The 27257-nt window shown below is 40.4% G+C and overlaps 1 protein-coding gene across 12 annotated transcripts in view; it reads right to left on the minus strand.

Annotated features, from left to right (window-relative positions):
- Positions 1–24715, minus strand: part of CD46 (CD46 molecule) — a 43902-nt gene extending 19187 nt beyond the window's left edge. For 3 of the 12 annotated variants that reach the window (XM_025396378.1, XM_025396324.1, XM_025396333.1), the window contains exons 1-8: positions 24443–24715; positions 19526–19714; positions 19080–19182; positions 16990–17075; positions 15304–15501; positions 9642–9824; positions 9035–9079; positions 6322–6363 (exon numbers count right to left, since the gene is read on the minus strand). In XM_025396378.1, the coding sequence (XP_025252163.1) occupies positions 6322–6363; positions 9035–9079; positions 9642–9824; positions 15304–15501; positions 16990–17075; positions 19080–19182; positions 19526–19714; positions 24443–24539 (943 nt within the window). In that variant the 5' untranslated portion in view covers positions 24540–24715. Of the gene's footprint in view, positions 1–6321; positions 6364–9034; positions 9080–9191; positions 9237–9641; positions 9825–15303; positions 15502–16989; positions 17076–19079; positions 19183–19525; positions 19715–24442 lie in introns of all 12 variants that reach the window. The other 9 variants (XM_025396406.1, XM_025396351.1, XM_025396368.1 and 6 more) reach the window with 4 other exon arrangements.
- Positions 24716–27257: the final 2542 nt, after the last annotated feature.

Below are 27257 nucleotides of genomic sequence, written 5' to 3' on the forward strand. Positions count from 1 at the left end.
GGATGTTATTTTTCACCCATCATTTAAAAATTAACTTTTTTTTAGACACATCTTAAGTTTTTAATTAAAAAAAGTTTTAAGTAAAAAAAATTCTTGTTCAAGATGGCTGAATAGGAACAGCTCTAGTGTGCAGCTCCAGCGAGATTGACACAGAAGACGGGTGATTTCTGCATTTCCAATTGAGGTACCTGGTTCGTCTCATTGGGACTGGTGGAACAGTGAGTGCAGCCCAAGGAGGGCAAGCTGAAGCAGGGCGGGGCATCGCCTCACCCAGCAAGTGCAAGGGTCGGGGGATTTCCCTTTCCTAGCCAAGGGAAGCCATGACAGACTGTACCTGGAGAAATGGTATACTCCTGACCAAATACTGCACTTTTCCCACAGTCTTAGCAACCAGGAGACCAGGAGATACCTTCCTGTGCATGGCTCAGTGTGTCCCACCCTCACAGAGCCTTGCTCACTGCTAGCGCAGCAGTCTGAGATTGACCTGCAATGCTGCAGCTTGATGGGGGGAGGGATGTCCACCATTGCTGAGGCTTGAGTAGCTCACAGTGTAAACAAAGAGGCCTCGAAGCACGAACTGGGCAGAGCGCACTGCAGCTCAGTAAGGCTTACTGCCGCTATAGATTCCACCTCTGGGGGCAGGAAATGGTAGGACAAATGGCAGCAGACAGCTTCTGCAGACTTAAATGTCCCTGTCTGACAGCTCTGAAGAGAGCAGTGGTTCTCTGAACACGGTGTTCAAGCTTTGAGAATGGACAGACTGCCTCCTCAAGTGGGTCCCTGAACCCTGTGTAGCCTGACTGGGAAAGACCTCCCAGTAGGGGCTGACAGACACCTCAAACAGGTGGGTGCCCACTCTGGGACAAAGCTTCCAGAGGAAGGATCAGGCAGCAATATTTGTGGTTCTGAAGCCTCCACTGGTGATACCCAGGCAAACAGGGTCTGGAGTGGACCTCCAGCAAACTCCAACACACCTGCAGCTCAGGGGTCTGACAGTTGGAAGGAAAACAAACAAACAGAAAGGAATAGCATCAACATCAACAAAAAGGACATCCACACCAAAACCCCATCTGCAGGTCACCAACGTCTAAGACCAAAGGTAGATAAAAACCACAAAGATGATAGAAACCAGAGCAGAAAAGCTGAAAACTCCAAAAAACACAGCGCCTCTTCTCCTCCAAAGGATCACAGCTCCTCACCAGCAAGGGAACAACACTGGATGGAGAATAAGTTTGATGAGCTGACAGAAGTAGGTTTCAGAAGGTTGGTAATAACAAACTTCTCCAAGCTAAAGGAGCATGTTCTAACCCACTGCAAGGAAGCTAAAAACCTTGAAAAAGGTTAGACAAATGGCTAAACTAGAATAAACAGTGTAGAGAAGACCTTAAATGACCTTATGGAAAACCACAGCACAAGAACTTTGTGACACATGCACAAGCTTCAATAGCTGATTCAATCAAGTGGAAGAAAGGGTATCAGTAATTGAAGATCAAATTAATGAAAAAAAAAAGCAAGAAGACAAGATTAGAGAAAAAAGAGTGAAAAGAAAGAAACAAAGCCTCCAAGAAACATGGGACTACGTGAAAAGACCAAATCTACGTTTAATTGGTGCACCTGAAAGTGACGGGGAGAATGGAATCAAGTTAGAAAACACTCTTCAGGATACTATCCAGGAGAACTTCCCCAAACTAGGAAGGCAGGCCAACATTCGAATTCAGGAAATACAGAGAACACCACAAAGACACTCCTCGAGAATTGCAACCCCAAGACACATCATCATCAGATTCACCAAGGCTGAAATGAAGGAAAAAATGCTAAAGACAGCCAGAAAGGTCGGGTTACTCACAGAGGGAAGCCCATCAGACTAACAGCAGATCTCTCGGCAGAAACCTTACAAGCCTTAAGAGAGTGGGGGTCAATATGCAACATTCTTAAAGAAAAGAATTTTCAACCTAGAATCTCATATCCAGCCAAACTAAGCTTCATAAGTGAAGGAGAAATAAAATAGTTTACAGATAAGCAAATGCTGAGAGATTTTGTCACCACCAGGCCTATGGCCTTACAAGAGCTCCTGAAGGAAGCACTAAACATGGAAAGGAACAGCCAGTACCAGCCACTGCAAACACATGCCAAATGGTAAAGACCATCAATGCTACAAAGAAACTGCATCAGTTAACAGGCAAAATAACCAGCTAACATCATAATGACAGGATCAAATTCAAACATAACACTATTAACCTTAAATGCAAATGGGCTAAATGCCCCAACTAAAAGACACAGACTGGCAAATTCGATAGAGTCAAGACCCATCGGTGTGCTGTATTCAGGAGACCCATCTCACGTGCAAAGATGCACATAGGCTCAAAATAAAGGGATGGAGGAAGATCTACCAAGCAAATAGAAAGTACAAAAGAAGGGGTTGCAATTCTAGTCTCTGATAAAACAGACTTTAAACCAACAAAGATCAAAAGAGACAAAGAAGGCCACTACATAATAGTAAAAGGATCAATTCACCAAGAAGAGCTAACTATCCTAAATATATATGCACCCAATACAGGAGCACCCAGATTCATAAAGCCAAGTCCTTAGAAACCTACAAAGAGACATAGACTCCCACACAGTAATAATGGCAGCCTTTAACACCCCACTGTCAATATTAGATCAATGAGACCGAAGGTTAACAAGGATATCCAGGACTTGAACTCAGCTCTGGACCAAGCAGACCTAATAGACATCTACAGAACTCTACACCCCAAATCAACAGAACATACATTCTTCTCAGCGCCACATCACACTTATTCTAAAATTGACCACATAATTGGTAGTAAAACACTCCTCAGCAAATGTAAAAGAACAGAAATCACAACAAATTGTCTCTGACCACAGTGCAATCAAATTAGAACTCAGGATTAATAAACTCACTACATGGAAACTGAACAACCTGCTCCTGAATGACGACTGGGTAAATAAAGAAATGAAGGCTGAAATAAAGTTGTTATTTGAAACAACAAGAACAAAGACACAATGTACCAGAATCTCTGGGACACATTTAAATCAGTGTGTAGAGGGAAATTTATAGCACTAAATGCCCATAAGAGAAAGCAGGAAAGATCTAAAATCAACTACCTAACATCGCAATTAAAAGAACTAGAGAAGCAAGAGCAAACAAATTCAAAAGCTAACAGAAGGCAAGAAATAACTAAGATCAGAGCACAACTGGAAGTAGAGACATAAAAAACCCTTCAAAAACTCAATGAATCCAGGAGCTGGTTTTCTGAAAAGATCAACAAAAATGACCGCTAGCAAGACTAATAAAGAAGAAAAGAAAGAATAATCAAATAGATGCAATAAAAAATGATAAAGGGGCTATCACCACCGATCCCACATAAATACAAACTACCATCAGAGAATACTATAAACACCTCTACGCAAATAAACTAGAAAATCCAGAAGAAACGGATAAATTCCTGGACATATACACCCTCCTAAGACTAAACCAGGAAGAAGCTGAATCTCTGAATAGACCAATAACAGGTTCTGAAATTGAGGAAATAATTAATAGCCTAACAACCAAAAAAAGTCCAGGACCAAACGGATTCACAGCCGAATTCCATCAGACATAAAAAGAGGAGCAGGTACCATTCCTTCTGAAACTATTTCAATCAATAGAAAAAGAGGGAATCCTCCCTAACTCATTTTAGGAGGCTAGCATCATCCTGATACCAAAGCCTGGTAGAGACACAACAAAAAAAGAGAATTTTAGGCCAATATCCCTGATGAACATCAATGCAAAAATCCTCAACAAAATACTGGCAAACCGAATCCAGCAGCACATCAAAAAGCTTATCCACCACGATCAAGTTGGCTTCATCCCTGGGATGCAAGGCTGGTTCAACATACTCAAATCAATAAACGTAATCCACCACATAAACAGAACCAACAGAACCAACAACAAAAATGACATGACTATCTCAAAAGATGCAGAAAAGGCCTTCGACAAAATTCAACAGCCCTTCATGCTTAAAAACTCTCACTAAACTAGGTATTGATGGAACATAACTCAAAATAGTAAGACCTATTTATGACAAACCCACAGCCAATATCATACCAAATGGGCAAAAACTGGAAGCATTCCTTTTGAAAACCGGCGCAAGACAAGGATTCCCTCTCTTACCACTCCTATTCAACATAGTGTTGGAAGTTCTGGCTAGGGCGATCAGGCAAGAGAAAGAAATAAAGGGTATTCAATTAGGAAAAGCGGAAGTCAAATTATCTATGTTTGCAGATGACATGATTATAAAATAGGAAAAGAGGAACTCAAATTTGTCTATGTTTGCAGATGATATGATTGTATATTTAGAAAACCCCATCATCTCAGCCCAAAATCTCCACAAGCTGATAAGCAATTTCAGCAAAGTCTCAGGATACAAAATCAATGTGCAAACATCACAAGCATTCCTATACACCAATAATAGACAAAGAGAGAGCCAAATAATGAGTGAACTCCCATTCGCAATTACTACAAAGAGAATAAATACCTAGGAATCCAACTTACAAGGGATGTGAAGGACCTCTTCCAGGAGAACTACAAAACACTGCTCAATGAAATAGAAGAGGACACAAACAAATGGAAGAATATTCCATGCTCATGGATAGGAAGAATCAATATTGGGAAAATGGCCATACTGCCCAAGGTAATTTATAGATTCAATGCCATCCACATCAAGCTACTACTGACTTTCGTCACAGAATTGGAAAAAAACTACTTTAAATTTCATATGGAACCAAAAAAGAGCCCATATAGCCAAGACAATCCTAAGCAAAAAGAACAAAGCTGGAGGCATCACGCTACCTGACTTCAAACTATACTACAAGGCTACAGTAACCAAAACAGCATGGTACTGGTACCAAAACAGAGATGTAGACCAATGGAACAGAACAGAGCCCTCAGAAATAGTACCACACATCTACAACCATCTGATCTTTGACAAACCTGACAAAAACAAGCAATGGGGGAAAAGGATTCCCTATTTAATAAATTGTGCTGGGGAAACTGGCTAGCCATATGTAGAAAGCTGAAACTGGATCCCTTCCTTACACCTTATACAAAAATTAATTTAAGATGGATTAAAGACTTAACTGTAAGACCTAACACCATAAAAACCCTAGAAGAAAACCTAGGCAATACCACTCAGGACACAGGAATGGGCAAAGACTTCATGACTAAAACACCAAAAGCAATGGCAACAAAAGCCAAAATTGACAAATGGGATCTAATTAAACTAAAGAGTTTCTACACAGCCAAAGAAACTATCATCAGAATGAACAGGCAACCTACAGAGTAGGAAAAAATCTTTGCGATCTGCCCATCTGACAAAGGGCTAACATCCAGAATCTACAAAGAACTTAAACAAATTTACAAGAAAAAAACAACCCCATCAAAAAGTGGGCAAAGGATATGAACAGACACTTCTCAAAAGAAGACATTTATACAGCCAACAGACACATGAAGAAATGCTCATCATCACTGGTCATCAGAGAAACGCAAATCAAAACCACAATAAGATATCATTCATGCCAGTTAGAATGGAGATTATTAAAAAGTCAGGAAACAACAGATGCTGGAGAGGATGTGGAGAAATAGAAACACTTTTACACTATTGGTGGGAGTGTAAATTAGTTCAACCACTGTGAAAGACAGTATGGTGATTCCTCAAGGATCTAGAACTAGAAATACCATTTGACCCAGCAATCCCATTACTGGGTATATACCCAAAGGATTATAAATCATGCTACTATAAAGACACATGCACATGTATGTTTACTGCAGCACTACTCACAATAGCAAAGACTTGGAACTAGCCCAAATGCCCATCAATGATAGACTAGATAAAGAAAATGTGGCACATACACACCACGGAATACTATGCAGCCATGAAAAAGGATGCGTTCATGTCCTTTGCAGGGACATGGATGAAGATGGAAACCATCATTCTAATCAAACTATTGCAAGGACAGAAAACCAAACACTTCATGTTCTCATTCATAGGTGGGAGTTGAACAACGAGAATACATGGACACAGGGTAGGGAACATCACACACCAGGGCTTGTTGGAGGTGGGGGGCTAGGGGAGGGATAGCATTAGGAGAAATACCTAATATAAATGATGCATTGATGGGTGCAGCAAACCAACATGGCACATGTATACCTATGTATCAAACCTGCATGTTGTACACATGTACCCTAGAGCTTAAAGTATAATAAAAATAAATAAATAAATAAATTCTTAATAATATCAGTAGGATAAAGGGTTAACCAACCTGGATAATTTGAGACTGGAGGCTTGTAAGTAGGCCTAGGACCTAGAAAAATAAGTTTGATTTTATAAATTCACCAGGGCCTTATCAATATAAAATTATGACTTTAATTTTGATATTGACTTTTTATCAAAATGAAAACTACACATACTTTACAACCTTTGCAATTCCACATCTTAGAATTTAACCTACATATATATTTACACAAGTATATAAGGATGTATGTACAAGAATGCTCACTACATTTTGTATTTCATAATGGAAATCCTAGAAGATAACCAATAGTAAATCATTAAAGTAATGTGAGGCTGGGCGTGGTGGCTCATGCCTGTAATCCCAGCACTATGGGAGGCCGAGGCAGGTGAATCACTTGAGGTCAGGAGTTCGAGACTAGCCAGGCCATAATGGAGAAACCCCATCTCTACTAAAAATACAAAAAATTAGCCGGTGTAGTGGTGGGCGCCTATAATCCCAGCTGCTTGGGAGTCTGAGGCGGCAGGAGAACTGCTTGGACCCGGGAGGCGGAGGCTGCAGTGAGCTGAGACTGCGCCACTGCACACCATCCTGGGTGACAGAGCGAGACTTTCTCAAAAAAAAAAAAGGAATGTGCTTGGGGTAAACATATTTTTCTTTTTAAAAAACTGTAAGTAGTATGATACTACATAACTTACATCTTTCTCTTTTCCACTTAGGACTTCCTCGACATTTCTTCATGTTAACACATTTAGATCTACCTTAACATCATTATGTTGTTATTTAGTCTTCCTCTAACTGATGATAAAAAATGACTGACAATCCCGTAAGGAATTTTGATTTGTGATGTTTCAAAAAATATCCTTGCATTTTCTCTTTTTAATAAACATTTTATTACAAGCAGTTCTCTCTTCTGCTCTCCGTTCTCCCAACACTAAGCTAGACCAGTGTTTTATAAATACTTTATGAAATGCTTATCATCAATTCTTTCAAAAGACTGTATCAACAAACTTAGTGCATATGCCCACTAGGAGCACGTTAGTAAGCATGGATACCTCACTGAGTATAAATTGCACATGCAATCTTGTTTTGCTTATATATCAGTCCACTAAAAAACCCATCTCTTCCTGACCCTCAAACCCTACAGCACTCAACTCAGGAGGCTATTTACCAAGCTCTTATAGGAATTATAAGGTATTTTGTTTTTGTGTGTGTGTGTGTGTGTGTGTTTGGTTTTTTTTTGTTTTTTTTTTTTTTTGAGATGGAGTCCTACTCTATCACCCAGGCTGGAGTGCAGTGGCATGATCTTGGCTCACTGCAACCTCTGCCCCTCGGGTTCAAGCGATTCCCCTGCCTCAGCCTCCCGAGTAGCTGGGATTACAAGTGCCTGCCACCATGCCCAGTTAATTTTTGTATTTTTAGTAGAGATGGGGTTTCACCAACTTAGCCAGGCTGGTCTTGAACTTCTGACCTCGTGATCCACCCACCTCAGCCTCCCAAAGTGCTGGTATTACAGGCGTGAGCTACCCCGCCCAGCCTATAAGAAGGTATTTTAATTACTATGTTAACATGCATAATTCCTTTCGATCCTTTAAAATATTAGGGAGATAGGAAATATATAATCAAATTAGAAGCCACTGATTGAGATTTCAGTTCAACACTCATATTATACTAAAGGGAAACTGAAGACCACAGAAATGATGTTAACTAAGCACACTCTGCCCAGACTAAAGCTCTACCCACAATTACTACTGTCTCTTGCTTCTGCTGCAAGCAAAGCGAAACCAGAGATTAAATCAGGATAATTCCTCCCGTCATATCAAAATAATCTCTCCAGTCATAAGCACAGTGGATGACCAGGAGTCCCTGCAAAAGTCTTCTTTTTCATTTCAATAAATAAGGACTTTTTCCTGCCTTTCAGTTGCTATAACATTTAGTGCTATTGCCAGATAAAACTGCCCACTAGAGAGAGAGAAAAAAAAAAGCAACATTATGAGGTGTAGAAGAGGGGCAGGTAGGGAAGAGGCAGAAATATAGATCTTGTTCTGAGGACAGCAGAAATTTCCCTGTTTAAATGTGTTACATGAGAAGACTCAAACTTGCTGCATTCCAGAAAATGAAAGAGTCATGCAATAGGAACAAACTCAGTAAAGGTGTCAACAGATCACTTCTGAAAAGAATAAAATAGCACAGTTGATGACATAAAACATACATATTTACGAACAAACATATTAACACACATACATATTAACTAACATACATGAACTTTCCCCTTCCCTAACATTAATTTAAGTGTAGGATAAGTCATATTAGTTAGCGCTAAGACCTTTCTATATACCAGGCACTGTGCTAAGTGCTTTAAATGCATCCCACTTATACCTTACTAATACGCAGTAAGGAAGGTACTAAATCAATTTATATATATACACACACACACACACACAATATACTATATATATATTTTATATATATATATACACACACACACACACACACTCAAAATTTATACAACTTTCCCAAGGTCATATTCCTGTTTATATCTGCAGATTATGGCAAATATCTGCAGATTATGGCAAATAATTTTAGAATCACTATGCATAACAACTAAAATGGCTATAGAAATGTCCTCCCTCCTTTCATTACTAAAAATAAGTGGACACCACCAGAAATTTGAAGGATTTTTTAAAAAATCACCAGGAATTTAAAGGATTTTCGAAAAAATATAAGCAGGATATTACTAAACCTGAGGCACTGGACGTTGGAGATTTTGTAGTGGGAGAAGTCGACACTGGAAAACAAAATAATAATGTAGATTGGACCAAACACTTGGGAGTTATTGCTGGCATTTTTTCCAGGAATTTACAAAATTTTTGAGACATATAAGGAAGAAGCTACTAAACCTGAATGACTCAAAGTTGGAGATTTTGTACTAGAAGGAGGCAGCACTAGAAAACAAAATGTTAGAAGATCAACCACTTGAGAGTTATTGCTCTCATTTTTTATATGAATTATGCCACTGTTGACTTACTTAGATAAAAATGCCTGTTTCAATTCACTCCAAAAAGTTGTTGTAATTCACTTTTTATACATAAAAATATTAAAAGCATATACCCATGCAATGTACATAACATGCTAAGAACCCTGGAAAAGCACACAAAATCACAACAGCAGGATTTGATGTGAATTTCATGTCATATAGATGGCACAGAAATGAATACAAGACAGAGTTAAATACTAAAATTGTTTCTTTTCAGTTATTCTGTATGACTGACAGTTAATATCAAAGAAGTAAAGTCTAAAACGAACAGCAACAATAACAAACCAAGACGGAAAAAAGATCACCTTTGTACCTTTAAGACATTTTGGAACTGGGGGATCCCAAGTACTGTTACTCTCACAGACAATTTTGTCGCTGCCGTTGAGGTAATAACCCTTATCGCATTCAAACATAACTGTCGCTTTGTAGTAAAATTTTTTTCCAAATCCTGATATCTGTTTTCCATTTTCGACTACTGGAAATCGACATTTGACCACTGGAAAATTAGAGAAACCTCAGAATTAATGGATATCTGCTTTAACAGAAAAAGTAGTACAAAGTAGTAATTTCCATTGGGAACAGAGACAAGGAATGGAATGCAAGATGTTAAAAACATTTTTTAAAAGACTTTAAATATTAACTGATATATTCTCCTTGATATAGAATTCTAGGGTGTTTTATTTTTCTTTCAGCACTAACAGACATAACCATATTGTAACGTTTTCTTTTTTTTTTTTTTTGAGACGGAGTCTCGCTCTGTCGCCCAGGCTGGAGTGCAGTGGCCGGATCTCAGCTCACTGCAAGCTCCGCCTCCCAGGTTTACGCCATTCTCCTGCCTCGGCCTCCGAGTAGCTGGGACTACAGGCGCCCGCCACGTCGCCCGGCTAGTTTTTTGTATTTTTTAGTAGAGACGGGGTTTCACCGTGTTAGCCAGGATGGTCTCGATCTCCTGACCTCGTGATCCACCCGTCTCGGCCTCCCAAAGTGCTGGGATTACAGGCTTGAGCCACCGCGCCCGGCCTGTAACGTTTTCTTAAGAAAACCTGGCTGGCTGTCATTCTTTCTTGTCCCTGCCCTCCTGAATGTAATATGGTTTTTTGTTGTTTTCCCCACTCACTGGTTGCTTTTTAAACTTTTGTTTGGTAGTTTTTACTAAACTACTGCAGGGGGGCGGTGGTGGTGGCAAATTTTAGTAATTTATTCATCCTCCTGAAGGTTCACTGAATCTCCTGGATCTGAGGTTGTTTTGGATCTAATTTGGATAATTTTTGGCCAATATTTTTTCAAATAATATTTTACACCATTCTCTCTCCGGTCTTTCTGAAAACTCCAATTACATGTATGTTTCACTGCTTGATACTCTCCCACAGGTCTGTAAGCCTCTCTCTTTCTTTTTTCAACATTTCTTCTTAAATAAGGTTCAATTTCTATTGACCTGTCTTCAGGTTCACTGATCTTTTGTTGTGTCCAATTGTACCTAACGATATTTTTAAAGGTTAGTTTATTGGATATAATTTACATACAGTAAAATTCACCCTTTCAAGTGTACAGCTGTATGAGTTTTGACAAATGCAAATAATCATGTAACTACCACCACAGTAAAGACACAGGAAAGTTCCATTACTCTCCAGAATTTCCTCATGCTCTTTTGTGAGTTACCCCTCTTCCCCCTCACTCCCACTTCCACAACCAGCCAACCATTGATCTACTTTTATCCCTATAGTGGGACTTTTTCAGAATGTCACATAAATGGAATCACAGCCTTCTTAGTATGGCTTCACTTAGCATGATGCTTTCAAGATTCATTTGTGTTGTGGTTGCATGAATCAGGAGTTTATTCCTTTTAATTGCTGAGTATGAGTCCATCTTTTAGAGGTAGCACAGGTGGTTCATTCATTCACCAACTCAAGAACGTGTGGCAATTTGCAGTTTGGGGTGATTATGAATAAGGCTGCTGTGAACATCCTCATATAAGTTTCTGTGTGAAAATGTTTTCAGTTTATTTGGGTTGCTGTGTTGTATGATTTAACTTTATATGAAATTGCCAAAAAGGTCCCAAAGTGGTCATTTCACTTTGATTCTCACCATCAGCATATTCGAGTTCCATCTGCTCCATATCCTTGTCAGTACCTGGTATTGTCAGTTTGGGGTGTGTGTGTTTAAATTTCAGCCATTCCAATAGGTATTTAGTGACATCTCATTGTGAGTAGAGACAGTTTTTATTCCTTCTTTTCCAATATGTGTGCCTAATTGCTTTCTCTTGCCTTAATAGTCTCCTTATGTGGTAAATTACATTGATTAATTTTTGCATTTGAACTAATCTTGCATTCATAGGGTAAATCCTGCTTGGTCATGATTTACTTTTCTTTTTACGTATCACAGGACTTGGTTTGCTAATATTCTGTTGAAGACTTTTGGTCCTGTGTTCGTCAAGGATATTATTTGTAATTTTCTTATAATGTTTTTGTTTTCTGGCTTTGGTATCATGACAATGCTATCATCATAAAATGGGCTGAGAAGTGTTCCCTTCTCTTGCACTTTCTTGATACGCTTGTGTAGAATTGCTATTATTCATTCCTTAGATGGTTGGTAGAATTCCCCAGCGAAGCCATCTGGGCCTGCAGTAGGTTATTAACTACAAATTTTATTTCTTTATAGGAGTATTCAGGTTATCCATATCTTCAAGTGAGTTTTGACATTTTGTATCTTTCAAGGAATCTGTCCATTTCAGTTGTCAAATTTGTAGGCATAAAGTTGTTTATAGTATTCCCTTATCATCCTTTAAATGTCTGCAGGATATTTAGTGATACTCTCTTTCTCATTCTTTTGTCTGTTGGATAATTTTGTTATTCAAGTGAAGTTTACATCACCGATATTAAAGAATAGTCATATGCACAAAAGAATATAAAGCTTTTTGGCTAAGGGCTGGAGAAGTTAGAAAAAGCATGAGAAACACATGTGGGGTAGACATGAGGAAGGAAAGTGAAAGGTGTAGGAACCCCCACCTCACTTCCTGAGGCAGGACTCTCAAGACTCTCAAGATCAAGCGGCCATTAATTACATGGATTCAGATTTCTTTCATTCCAGACTTAAATTTAACCTTAGGTTTTTGCTCCAGCACCAATTTAACAGAGCAACATAGGCATTTCCAATCTAGCAGCACACGCTGTTTCCAAGCGTGTGTGACTGGCGCACCGCAGCTCCATCCATGCACACCCCAGGAGCGCAGTCCATGCCCAGAGCAGGTGCCTGTGCTGCTGAACCTGATAAGAAGCCTCCCAGAACACCACCTGTCACAAGGCGCCACCTGAAGGGATCTGAGGTCTCTAAAGATCAACTGGTGCCTGTGATTTCCAAAGACTTAACCTTAGCCTTCAATGACATTTACATATAAATTGACAAATAAAACCCTCCATAATTTACACTTCAGTCTAGGAAGACATGGCACAGATCTTCCAATGACAAAAAAAAAATGTAGCAGCTGTGTGTGTGTTCCCCATTTTGACCAAGCTCTCACCGTAACACAGAACATAAAGGAGAAGGGTTGCACACAAATTTAAAGTATTAAAAAAAAAAAATCATACGTTAACGCTGTTGACTCAATAACAATACAGGGAAACTCACTGCAAAATAAAATCCCTTATTTAAACCAAAAGGAATGAAATGTACCAACTACAACTGTGTAGGCTCTAATGTAGCAGCACAGAATGTTTCCAGAAAAAACATACATTGAAAAAAATAAAAAATATTCAGAGATAAAACATAAGAAGATTAAAAAATATATATCTTAAGAGAATTTATTGCTCAAAACATACAAAACTTAATTCTAAGAAATTCACCTACCTAAATTTAAACAAGATTGCTGCAGTTGCAGCTTGCCATCCTCCAGGAGACATGAAAAGGGACGAGGGGCGTAGGGCTGTGGGGATGTCAAGACTGCCCCAAGGTCAAAAAGCCTTTGAGGAGAACCCTAGCTCCCACTGAGACCAGCCTCCGGCCTACCCTCTGCAGAGGGGAAGACAGGGGACGGGTCTGGGGCTGCAGACTCTGCTGGAATTAGCAGAGGAGCCAACAAGGCTGGGGGGATACAGGCCGGCCAAACTTCCTTAGCTGGATCCCGTACTCCACGTCTGGCCAGCACTCTGGGGTGCCTGGCTCAGGTCTCCATCAGGATCTCCACCACATATTCCTACTTGCCCAGGTCAGAATGCAATTGCAGCTGGAGGTGGGAGGCGGGGCGGCTACAGGGCCAAACCTTTGAATGCTTTGCAGGGCCACCTCCCACGGTGTGGATCAGCACCGTGTGTCCAGGTCGTCGTAGGAATTGACCACGTCTGAGGCCAGCTCTTCCATGCAAACTGGGGTTTTTGGTCTTCAGTATTTCAAATATCTAGATACTTCTGAAAGTCTCCTCTATTTCCCCAGGGCTGTCCACCTCCCAGATACTGCTTGTCAGGACTCCTGGCGCCAGTGCTGAGGTGACAGAGGAAAGGTCTGAAAACTGGCCCCTTCATACAGCAGTGTCCAAAGCGGGGGGCATGGCACACCCCCTCTGGCTCCCGCGTGGCGGGCACAGGCCACCGGCACAGGATCTCTGCAGAAACCAGGCAGTGGAGCAGCACCCACCCCACACTCTCGGGTGCCACTGTTCACCACATCCCATCCTGGGCCATCTCCTCTTGGATCTGCCAGGCGTGTTGGCATTGAGGACCCTATGGCAGTGGTTGGGCTCCACCAGCAAGTGGTAAAGCTGGAGCTTCTAAAAGGACAAGTCCGGGAGTGACTGCCCCTGCCGGCTGCAGGAGGGCAGGGTCTTCAAGCTGGCGGGGGTGCCGTGCCTGGCTGCCACTTCTTTCATTCTCAGTATTGGTTAATTTGCGTCTTTTTTGTCAGTCTGGCTATAGGTTTACACACTTCATTGATCTCCAAGTAGCAACTGTTGGTTTCATTGAGTTCCTCTTTTTTTTTCTCTTCTCAATTGCATTGATTTTGGCTCTATGTTTATCATTTCCTTACATCTGTTAGTTTGGGATTTAACTTGCTCTTTTTTAGTTTCTTAAGGTGGAAAATTAGATCATTGATTTGAGACTTTTCTTTTTTTCTAACACAAGTATGTTATGCTATACATTCCCCTGTAAGCAATGCTTTAGCTGCATCCTACATATTTGGGTATTTTGACATGTTGTGTTTTTATTAAATTCAAAACACTTTGTAATTTCCCTGCTGACTACTTCTTTTATGCATGGGTTATTTAGAAGTGTCCTGTATACTTTCCAGTTCTTTGGAGACTGGCTTTGTTATTGATTTCTACTTTCATTCTATTGTGATCGGATAATATATTTTGAATGATTTCAATTTTTTGAAGTTTGTTAAAAATTTGTCTTATTGTCTAGAATATGGTCTACTTTGGAGAATGTTTCAGGTGTACTTTGGGAGTATATACTTTTAAACCACTGTAATTATTCAGCGATTTCTTTCTTTAAATGGGCAAGTCCCCTACAGGGTCTTCATACTTTTGGTCACTCCAGAGTGCCTTAAACATTTGGTCTTTTAAATTTCTTTTTTTTAATCAGAGTTTATCATTTTTATTTGTGAGATGATTAGTCTGTTACAGTTTACCACTACCATAGCCAGAACTCTTAGATTTCTTATAATACAAGATGAAACTTTCTTTAAGCTAGTGTGTGTTGATTTATTTTTTTTGGTTATTTCAAACAAAAACTTCTAACTCATACAGATACACAGTAGTTCACACTGTATAAAATGAAATGCCAAGAACATGTAGGGGTGAGAAATAGGGAACTCTATCTAGAACTCTTTTTTGACTTGAATTGACCTGTATTAAAATAAATTAGAAACCAATTATACAGGAGGAGGAAGCACATACACCTGCTTTGTTTATTTGTAGATAAAATTATTTACAAAATGTTTCCAGAGTACTTACAAATGAAGAAGGAAATAAATTGAAAGGTTACCTTTACACTCTGGAGCAGCATGACTCCATGTTGAATTGTTACCACAATAAATCATGCTCTCTCCAATAAGTGAAAATGGATCTGGTCCAGGTGCAGGATCACAACTGTAAGTTACTGCATCAAGATACTCAAACACTTCTACTTCACTAAAGGTGTGTTTTCCATTTTTTATTTTTGGAGGTGGTGTACACAAAATCTCTTAAAAATGAAGAAAATGAGGAAAGGAAATGTAAAAGATTAAGACAGCCTTAGTAAAATTTCTATGTCTTCAATAAATTCGTCAACATAGGGTTTCTACCAGCTGGTTGTGAATTCAATATGGATTTAAAAGAAGGTTTCTATGAGCAAATATATTATCCCAAATTCAAACCATTAATGTAGTAACTAACTTTCAGAACAAATCTCATTTTCTCAAAGTGTAAATGCCCATCGACATGGTTTGGATCGGTGTCCCCACCAAATCTCACGTGGAATTGGAGTCCACAGTGTTGGAGGTGGGGCCTGGTGGGAGGCGTTTGAATCATGGGGGTAGATTTCTCATGAGTTGTTTAGCACCATCCCCTTGGTGCTGTTCTCATGATACTGAGTTCTTGGGAGATCTGGTTATTTAAAAGTGTGCAATGCCTCCCGTCCTCCCCACCTTGCTCCTGCTCCTGCCACGTGAGACACCTTGTTCCTCCTTTGTCTTTCCCAATGATCATTAAGTTTCCCGACGTCTACCCAAACCCCCAGCAGATGTCAGCATCATGCTTCCTGTAGAGCTTGTAGAAACATGAGCGAATTAAACTTCTTTTCTTTATACATTACAAAGTCTCAGGTATTTCTTTACAGCAATACAAAAACGGCCTAATACGCCTATATTTATTTGCAAGGCCATGCTAAGTTCCGTTCTAGTCATCGCAAGAAATGCTGACAATTAATGAGAAAATATGCTTAACTCAGTGATGGTGGAGAAATCCTTTGGAATTTATAAATATATTCATTATCTAAATTGGTGGTTCACAATGCCACCAAAATATTATTGTCTTTTTTCACTCTGATCCTAATAAGAATACACTGATTTTTTTCCAAAGGCTTAGCATGACTTTGCATGATATTGAAGAGATGTGCAAAAAAATGTGAGCAATGCCACTATTCTCACTAATTTTATTTTTATTTGGAAAATTTTTATTTTTCATAAAAAATGTTACATATGTTAATTTGTATTGCATCTATTCTTACAAATTAATCAGGCCAGGTGGGGTGGCTCACATTTGTAATCCCAGCACTTTGGGAGGCCCACGGAGGCAGACTGCTTGAGCACGGGAGTTCAAGACCAGCCTGGGCAACATGGCAAAACCCCGTCTCTTCAAAAATTACAAAAAGCCAGGCATAGTGGCACATGTCTGAAGTCTCAGCTACCGGAGAGGCTGAGGCTGCAGTGAGCTGAGATTGTGCCACTGCACCCCAGCCTGGGAAATAGCCTGAGACTCTGTCTTAGGAAAAACAAAAACAAAACCAAAACGAATCAATAATTATTTAAAAACCTCTCTGTTTGAATTACAATATGATAAATTCCAATAGATATAACCCACATAAAATAAAGTTCTTTGGGATCTTTGTTAATCTTGAAGTGTAAAGGGTTCCCTGAGGCAAAAATCTTTGAGGACTACTGGTCTAAATTTAAAAAAAAAAGAATTTACTTACTTTCACATAATGGGGGCTTATCACTCCAAATTGCTACTGTGTCTTTAAGTTCACAATATAGAATATCTTTACCAATTAAGTAATAACTAAATGAGAAAAGAAAGGGTTACTGTTTTACATAGCAATTAATAAGACACACATAATAATGAAGGAACTTTTTATATGGTTTCTTTTCTATACTGCAGTAGTTTGAGGAGGTGGTTTCTTAAACAACATACTATATAATTAAAGTGCTAAATAAATCTGCAATTTAATCAAATAGAGTTTCTCCATTTGAATACATATTGGCCAAGAGCAAAGATGTCTAAATAACTCTGCTGTGCCTTTCTGCCCAACCTCTTTGCTGCCTCCTGCAATCACATCACACATTCATTTCTGTGCCTTTTCTCACACCACTTTGCACAGTAAGGACAAGGACTGTGTAGAGAGAACAGGCCCTAGAGCTGGAATGCCTAGATTCAAGTCCCTGCTTCTCAACTTACCTAGTTGCTTGAGCTTGGGTAAATCACTTAAAGTTCCTTCACTCAGTTTCCTAATTGATTAAAAGGGGATAACAGTACATGGGGTTGTTTAGGGGATTAGATAAGTTAGCATTTGGCACATAGTTAGTGCACATAAGTTTTAGCTCCTATTAATATTATTTAGAACAGAGTGTATTTCTAGGAATAGCTCATTGAGTATAGGAATACTTTCATTAAGTATACCCCTATACTCAATGAAATCTTCCCTGATTTAAATTCATAGGAATCTCTCCTCCTTCTGGACTCTGAATCATCATGAATAATTCTACTTATTTGGTATTCCTCATTTAGGATTTTGCTTTTATAGCTCTCAGTATATATTGTCTCTCAATAAGGTTAGAACTTCTTTTAGGAAGGTCAGTGTCTTAAAGTTTTGGTATCCCTCGGTGTGCCAAGCAAGCAGTATGTGTTAACTGAATATTCCAATATTTCTACTTGACCAAATTTTAAAAACTGTCAGTTGCCTTACATAGTCACAGCTGATTTTTCCTCCAACACTCACTTACTTTTTCTATATTATGGTGTATTACTGCTGTTGTTTGAATCTGGTTTGTCTCTACCAAAACTCATATTGAAATTTAATTGCCAGCGTAACAGCACTGAGAGGTGGTGGGGCCTTTAAGAAATGATTAGGTCATTAAGCAGGATAATGCCTTTCTAGAGGGTGTTCATTAATTCTTGAGGGAATGTGCTCTCATTCTTGTAGGCTTCGATTCATTACCACAAGAGCACATTGTTATAAAGCGAGAGCCCCTCCCTTGTGCTTTGTCTTTTTTGCAGGTGCTACATTTCCCTTTCACTTTCCAGCATGTTATGATGCAGCATGAAAGCCCTTGCCAGACACTACTGCCATGCCCTTGAACTTCCCAGCCTCTGGAAACATAAGCCAAATAAATTTCTTTTCTTTATGAATGCCTAGCCTTAAGTGTTCTGTTTTAGCAAGAGAAAATGGACAGAAAATTACATTTACTCTCTAAATGCACATTTATCTCAAATGTCTAGTATCTCCAATATATAAGACTTCAAAATCTCTACAGAACAAAGGCTATTACTGAGCACTCAGTACTGGTTTTTGAGATGCTTCACATTGTAGCAGTCTCAAAAATAAGGTTTTTCAACTGAGAGATTTTGATCAACATGATGGTAAAGGCTAACCAGGTCAGTTTTGGTCTGGTAACACTTAACAGAGTCATCTGGATACAAGCGTATCTGTAGTTGGCAATTCTATTTCTCATTTTTGTGAGCCCTACTTAAACTCTAAGAGTTGGCAGATTTAAATAGGGGACACTCAGTTGTGAAGGATAAATTCTCATGATTACTACATTCTTAATGCTTACAACAGACTTATTGTCAGAAATAACAAGGAGTTTTGCTTTCCTTCAGTATCAATTATTTTCTACTTACTTTAATATCTTGCCTATCTCCATAAAACATCCAAGAGTTGTTTGGCTAGAAGTATAACTTGCCACATAGAAAGCAAAATTAAGTTTACAGGAAAGCTTAAGAAGAGAAGCAAAACAAAAATAAAATTACTAACATTTCCCTTATTTCCTCTAAGGAGCAACTTACCCCTCGTTACAAATAAAGTGTAACTCAGAACCAAACTCGTAAGACCCATTTACAAGGATTGCTTCACCATTTAGAGGATCCTGTATATGTGGACACATTTCTCCTAAAAGAAAATAATTTTGACAGTTTTCAATCCAGTTATAAAACAGATCTGAATCAGAATCAAAATTCTGCAGTGCTCTTTTGAATGCATGGGAATATTATTTTCTTTATTTACAAAAAGATTTCTTGGAGATTTTGATTTCTCAAAGCCCGCAATAATGCATTGCTATCTTAAACCTCATTTCACAAGAAGAAAATCATTATCACCATAGTGGAATATGTACCCCAAAATGTACAAATCTCTAGAGCAAGCAGAAAAAAAAAAAGGAAGGCAGGAAGAAAGGAAGGAAGGAAGGAATCTCTAGAGCAAGCAGAAAAAAAAAAGGGGGGGCTCGTTTACTTACTATAACAGCCCTCATCTGAGACAGGTAGCCATGTATGATTCCGATCACAAATACTATGTGTGGCAAGAGGAGGTATATAGAAGTATCCTTTTTTACACTTATAATCTACTCGTTCCCCAACCTTATAGTAGGGTTTTGGTTTACCAATGAGCTCCATAGCTTCAAATGTTGGTGGCGCCTCACAGGCATCTAGGGATAAGAGAATAGGAACATGAAGATGAAGTACTGATAGCACTTTAATGAGCCATGACTGTGGTCTGGCAGCAAGTAGTACAGAAAAAACAGAAAGGCCCTTGGCAAGATTTTAAATGATTGTTCCATGCTTTTACCTGAGTGCTGGTAGTAGTGGAGGAAATGGGACTTGCATGTTTTAAGTAACAATCCTATTAGCTTTTGGTTTCTTTGGGAATAAGCATTCACCAATAAACTGAAGAGACAGCATTAATGTCTTTGGTCTTAAAAAATATACGGACGCATCTTTCCCCACATTTTTCTAAATGCATTTCAAAAGTAACTTCTCCTCTAAGAAGTCTTCTACAGTATAGAGCACTCTGCTCAGATTGTTCTTCCATAGTTTAAAACACTAACTTATAATAGCTTGTCGCTTCAGGCTATATTCTCTTAAAAGGCATGTTCCTGGGGTTCAAGGAACATGTTCTTCTTTTTCTACTATACTCCACCCACCTTGTGGGTGCTCAAGAAATGCTGACACTGACAAACTCTATCTGCCAATAAGTATTCAATAAATTGTCGCTACTGTGCCTGGGGAGATCAAACAACCCTAGTTTGGATTCATGTTGTGCTAAGTCAAACAAAAGGCTCAAGCTGCCCTAAAAGGACAGATAATAACGTGAAAGTCTGAGTTTATGATGATGAGTGTTTATTCCTGATAAGCCTGTTGCTTTTCAGAATTACTTGCCCTGTGATTTAATCCTCTTCCTTATTTCTTGCCTCTTTTGCCCTACTCTGCCACACTGAGTAGCTTGGCAGTCCAGTAGTGTCACATCCTGGTGCTGTTGCTCACCTTGCTCCCTCTGCTCTGAATATCCTTCCTCCCTGGCCAGTAGCTACAACTCCTGCTCAACTCTTATCTTCCTTAATCCACCCATCATCTCCTCCAGGAAGCATTTTCTGCCTCTCCCTGGGAAGCAGTGATCAGTCAACTTCCCCTGGAATCTCCTCCTGCATGGATCTCTCAGGTAATTATCACATGCTTTTGTGTTTAATAGTTAACATGGCCAACTCCATTCATCCATGCAGCCACAACATGCAGCACAATATGTCACTCATAGTAGCTATCCACAAAAAAATTGGTACTCAAAGTCCACTGCTGTCAAACACAAAACAATGTGAAGAATATATTGTAACCAATTTCATATTGAAAACAATCATTCTACAGCACAGTGGAGAAAGAAGATTAGGCCATTTCTCGTGCTGCCTATCTCCCAGTCTTCTGGTATCCTGGCAGGTGACCAGATATGGACTGCTCTCTTTGCATGGTAGTATGCCGAGTAAGCAACTGAGAAGCTACTGTGTAAGCACTTACTGATCTTGGCTTCTTTCATCGGAAATAAGGAAAACACCTAAAATAGGCAGAAGAGACCACATACAACAGGAGATTGGGGATTTTGTCCAAAAAAGCAGTTCCTCTACTGGAGGAATGAATGAGACTGGCCTGAACTTTGATACATTGTTTCCTTCAGCTATCTGGAACCATTTGGCAATTACCTTTGAGAGGGCAGGTCTCCCATGCACAGCACTGTCTGCTTACAAAACCTTCTCCTTGTGAGACTGAGTTGCTCCAAAAATTGAATGTTTATTTTAATCCATGTATTCTCTCTGCCTAACATCATGAGTTCTCATTTTCACTTTCTCTAGGTTTCATACCTGTCTTGATTTATGCTTATGAACCTCAAACTTAACCTTGTTTTTCCTTCTCTTCATTCTTAGTTTTATCTTCCATGTTGCACCCTATTCATTTTATTTTTGTATGTTCCTCTATTTCAAATCGCATTCATCATCTTCAACTTACTGTTTTGTTTTGTGTGTGTATGTTGTTTGTGTTTTGTTTTGTTTGGTTTGAGACATGGTCTCTCACTCTGTCACCAAAGCTGGAGTACAATCAGGGCTCACTACAGCCTTGACCGCGGGCGCTCCAGTGATCCTCGCCCCTCAACGTCACAAGTAGCTGGGACCACAGGCATGCAACATCACACCTGGCTAATTTTTTTTTTAAATTTTTTGTATAGGTGGGCAAATTTTTTGAATAGGTGGGCTCTCCTTATGTTGCTCAGGCTGCACTTCTAGCACTAAGCCTATTTTAAGCATTAATCGTAAAAGACAAAAAGAAAAAGTCCTCTCGTTTTCTTATCACCACTGCTCCCTACTCCCAACACCCTCCTTCAAAATGAACATTTTAATGATCAGTGAGCTGCAAGACTGAAGTACTGGAAGCCCTGCAAAGTTAACACAAACAGGGGAGACAGATCCTTTCTGGCCCTCAGCTGCCCCTGCCCTAGCTTTTTAGGTACCACAGAAAGACCATCCTGAGCAGAGCTCTTTAAACAACCCTCCTCTTGGAGGCAGGAGGAGCTTTTTCCTAGGCTCTAATCCCCAGCCGAATAGTATATTTAATTTTCTGGTATTTAACAGATATGGAGGCAAACAAACGGGGCTTTTGGAACCACAAGTATGACAACACAGGCAGGATCCCTGCATTCTGACAGGGAGAGACAAAGAACAGAAAAGGTCATTTTAAAAGGGTGATTACAAGTGAAGAGGGACTTGAACCGGGTTGTATGTTCAACCTGAGATGGGGGAGGTTGTGGGGGCGGGGGCGGGGGGGCGCGTTCAGAGAAGGTCTCCTAGGGCATAACCTTCCAGCTAACTTTGCAGAAGAGCAGGCCTGTTTCTGCAGCAGGTCAGGAGGAAAGTGTTCCCAGGCTGAGGGAACAGCAAGCACAGATGCCCCAAAGTCTGTTTGATGAGCAGAAAAGCCTTCCCTCCCTCGAGACATCTGTTAAATGCTGTCAGATATATATCTGAAAATTATACTCCTTTCCTCCAGAGAACTTTCCTTGGTTCATAATTTGTTTGTTACTATTAAGTTTTGGTTAATGTCTGCCACTCCCAATACATTGTAGCAAATAATTTATTGGTTACCTACTGTGTTCCCGGCACTGAGCACTTAGCATGGAACAAAACAAAGTCTCTGCTTATCTTCCTGCATGAACGTGTGTGTAAACCAATAGTGAAAAAAGGATCAAGAAAATAGGAATGGTTTGTTATTGCCTACCAGTGTAATAGCAATAGACATACAAAACCCATATTCGTTGAGCAAATGCTCCTAAGGAAAAAAATGCAACACAGAAACTATACGTTATTAGATCCTAAATATAATTTGGACATAGATACACATGAAGCGCACATAAAGTCAGAAAGAAATATACCAAAATATTAAAAATAGTTGTCTTTTGATTCTGTTCGTGTCGTACAATAAGCATGTATTTCTTAGCGGTTTTTTTTGTTTTGTTTTTTTTGACAGGGTCTCACTCTGTCATCCAGGTTAGAGTGCAGTGGCATGATCACAGCTCACTGCAGCCTTCACCTCCTGGGCTCAAGCGAATCTCCTACCTCAGCCCCCAGAGTAGCTGGGACCACGGGCACACACCACCATGCCCCGCTAATTTTTGTATTTTTTGTACAGATGGGGTTTTGCCATGTTACCCAGGTTGATCTCGAACTCCTGGGCACAAGCAATCACCCCGCCTGGGCTTCCCAAACTGCTGGAATCACAGGCGTCAGTCACTGCGCCTGGCCTAGCATGCATTTTTAAAATTACTGATTCCATTCAATGAAATACAATACAAATTTAGTGGGATAGGCCTTAAGCTTTAGTTTATGAGCTGTAGGGGAAAACAAGATTAACATTATTTGCCTTCCATTGTTAGGATACTAATTTCTCACTAGGCTTGGTTACCAGTGTTTTTTAGGTTGCTTCACATCTCTCAAATATGACTCTAATGAAAAGAAGGAAAACAATGTCAAAAATCCATTAGGTAATGGAATCAGATACTGTCTCTATTGGTTGGGAACAGGAAGATGACTCGATGGTCCACCCACCCCCAAAAAAGCAGCCATTTAAAAACTAATAGGAGCTCAGGCAACACGAAAGTCTGTTCACAGAAGGCACAAAAATCATGGCGCGCCCTTACCACCTCTCTAACCCCAGGCACTGAGAGCCTGCTCTCACCCAATATGCCCTCCCCAGCCCCAGCGTCCGCGCTCACTCCATTCAAAGCAAACAGTGAGCTAGCTGTCTTGCCCACAGTGAACTCCGCACACAGGCCACTTGCGCACAACAAGCTCCCAGCAACACCTGGCCAGGCCCCTCTCGCCCAGCCCAGTCCAGCACATGGGGCACAGCAGACGCACTGCAACCCTTACCGCGGGTACTGTCCAAGCCCTAATGAACACTCCACTCACCAAGGCACCAAGGGAACACAGGGCAAACTCTCACCACGGGCACAGCACGGGCCCTAGCAACATTCCCACGCACCTGTGCACTCCAGAGCAAGCCCTCACCTGGGGCGCCCAGTCCGCACTCCCCTTGTCGACAGGGCTCAATCCCGAAAACACTGTTCACGCTTTTGAAGGGGACACAGCCAGATCCTGCGTAAATGCCGGCCGCGCACACCACGCCCCGAAACAAGCTTCACCTCGGGCTCTGCGTGGTCCCCGCATTCCCCGCCACATACCCCCGGGATCTGAGCACTACACCCCTCGGAGAACCCTGGCCTCGCTCTCTATCCCAGGCAGGCACGACGTGCAGTGAGCCCCGCCCCGCGCCTCCTGCCCGACTGACTGCGCAGAGCTCTAGCCTCGCCGCGAACGCGCGAACTCGTCCCGGGGTCCTACCGGAGAAGGAGGATAGCTGCAACACGAGGGTAGCCAAAAGCAACCCAGGAAACCGACCGGAAGAAAAGGGACGCTCGCGGCGGCCGGGAGGCGCCATGGCGCGATGCGGAAGACGCCGCTATTTTTCCGGAGGGAGAGCAGAGAAACCGAGAGCCAGCCGAGCAGGGAAGCCCCTTCTGAGGCCGGCTATGGTACGCAACAATCACCAACTCACAAAGTATCTAGGGCCGCAGGACAGGTGGGCGTGGCCTGAACCGCGCCGGGGGCGGAAGTCAGTCGACTCACGAGGGCGGCTGGGACCAATCGGCGGGCTGTGGGGTGGGGCCTCGGCGCTCAGAGGCAGCCGTTGGCCTTCAAGGAGACAGGGCGTGGCCCTGGCGGGGCCTACCTGCCCTGGCTTCCCGGACCCGCCTCTTTTCTTGGGAAACCTTTGGCCGACCATCCCGGAAGTCTGAGGCGTAGTGCGGGAAAGGGCTGCCTCATCGTCATATTTGTGACCAAGGAAGGGTGGAAAACTAAGCTGCTTTGGTCATCGTTTCCGGGAACTCGAGAATCAAGAATAAAGCACTTCGGCGTAAAAACAGAGATCCAGAGTCCAGGCAGGGGGTCACCGTGGGCCAGCACCGCTCAGGGTTAGTTTTATCCTGGGGCCCTGCAGGCTGTCTGGACTGCCTGGGCCCTTATTTGGTATTTTGCATTAGTCAGGCATTATTAGGAACAATATTTGAGTTTTTCTTGCTTGAATGCCTGCTACTGTATCGTCTCGGGGCCGTCTTGTTTTAACAATCTCAAAGGTTTGACTTCTGCACTCCCAGCCCCTAAGATAATTTGCTCTTTGCTCCCCTCCCTGGAGAGGACCCCTCAGAATCTAAATTATTAAGCAACACCAGGCCGTTAGCATATTGAGACTCTATGGGGCCCTTGCCCTTGAGCAACTGAATGTTTTATTGAAGACGAAATACACATGCATGAACAATGTAAGACCAAGGGTGTCCTACGTGCCAGTTGGAAGCAATGAATGCAGGAGGATTGGGGTGGGTAGAAATTGTTAGGTGAAGAGTGGATAAGGGGGAGAAGTTTTCTGGTGAAACAATCTTAGGAAGAATATCGGAAAATTAAGAATGAGCAGGATTGATTTGTAGGGTTCTGAGTAGTAAACCGGTATGACTGGTAACAGGAAAAAAAGGGACATGACTGGCATTACAAGAGCAAACAAAGAGTTGGCATTTCTTCCTCTCAGACTGGCAAAGAATTAAAACCTCAGCCAGTGTGAGTGAACCTGTTGCAGGGAGACCAGCACTCTGTTTGTAATACAATTTTTCAGAATGTTAAAAGTCTTAAAGTGGATATGAGTTCTGTTAGGCTATCAGTTCCCAGAGAAATCATCAGAGCTGTGATCAAAGATTTATAAATTTTAAAAAATGTAAACCCTAAGTGTCTAGCAAAAGTAATAAGGAATTTCTGGTAGTTAGCTTTGTGTGATGGAATTCTATGCAGCAAATATTGCAAAAGAATACCAAATATGAGAAACTGATATAATTGTAAGTGGAAAAAGCAGAGTTCAAATTGGCATATGCCTTTTGGCATTACTTTTATTAAAAGTACCATACTAATATATATAAAAAACTGGGAATACAACAAAAATAATGGTTGATAAGATTATAGATATTTCACTTTCCTTATGCTTTTCAGTTTTCTGTTTTCTATGTTGACCTTATATTACATTTAGAATAAAGTAAAGAAAATATATTTTAAAAATCAAACCTATGTATCAAGGGCTGTTTTGTTCATAGAATTATGGGAGTAGAACTTGTATTACACAGGGTTAACCTATGAAGAGGAAGATGAGGAACTGGATGCTCAGTGTGTAAACCTCAAATGGGTCTTATAGAATTATAGAACTGAAGTGTATTTAACAGTTTTATAACTGAGATGTACTGAAGACTTTCTGGGTTCTCCAAACCATGGAATTCCTCTTCCTGTCAGACCAACAAAAATTTTAAAATTCTTGGCAGAGATTATAAGACATTAAGTGTGGAGGTGGTATATCAAATAAACATCTTAGTATCTTGGATTATAAAATTCAGACGCTCCATGACAGCAATTAAAGCAGGTACAATTAAAGAGATAGTAAATAGGAAACTCAATGAGGGGAAATTATTATTTCTGTTAATGTATGGTGTGAAAGAGTTATATGACAGACATGTTCTGTGGCTCAATGCCAGCACTCATTTGCGAAAGTGGATAGTCTATTTATTGTCCTCTGCAACAATAAATATTAAAAATTCTCCATCTATTTTCAGGCTTGGAAGAAAAATGTCTTTTTTCTCATGAGGAATTTTATTATAAACTATAGAATAAAAAATATGGCTAGTGTTTGATTTCCTAGTTTCAAGTGTCAGATAAGACTCAAAGATTGATATTTTATTGAAACTTTCTTTCAATCAGTAAAATTTCTATCCCTGGGGTTAATCAAGCCATTCTTAACATACTTGAAGACTTTCACATTAAATATTTAAAACTTACTTTTATTTGATTCAACTGAGGCTTCATTTGAATGGCTCTGAGCCTTGTTCTCTACTTTTTGGATAAGTTTCATGAGTCAGGGATAGCGTTTTCTCGTTATATCTACAGTGCCAAAATCTATAATAGGTATACAATGAATAACTGGTAAATGTTGGATGAAATGAATGGTTCTTGTGGTCAAGGGCATTTAACATGTCTCTGCCAGTTCTCCCCCAGCATGAGTTTACCAAATGCCCAGAAAGTTCTGAGAGATTTTGATTTAAATAATTTTAGACCCTAGAAAACAAAT

The sequence above is a fragment of the Theropithecus gelada genome, chromosome 1 (assembly GCF_003255815.1).
Source record: "Theropithecus gelada isolate Dixy chromosome 1, Tgel_1.0, whole genome shotgun sequence".
NCBI classification, from domain to species: domain Eukaryota; kingdom Metazoa; phylum Chordata; class Mammalia; order Primates; family Cercopithecidae; genus Theropithecus; species Theropithecus gelada.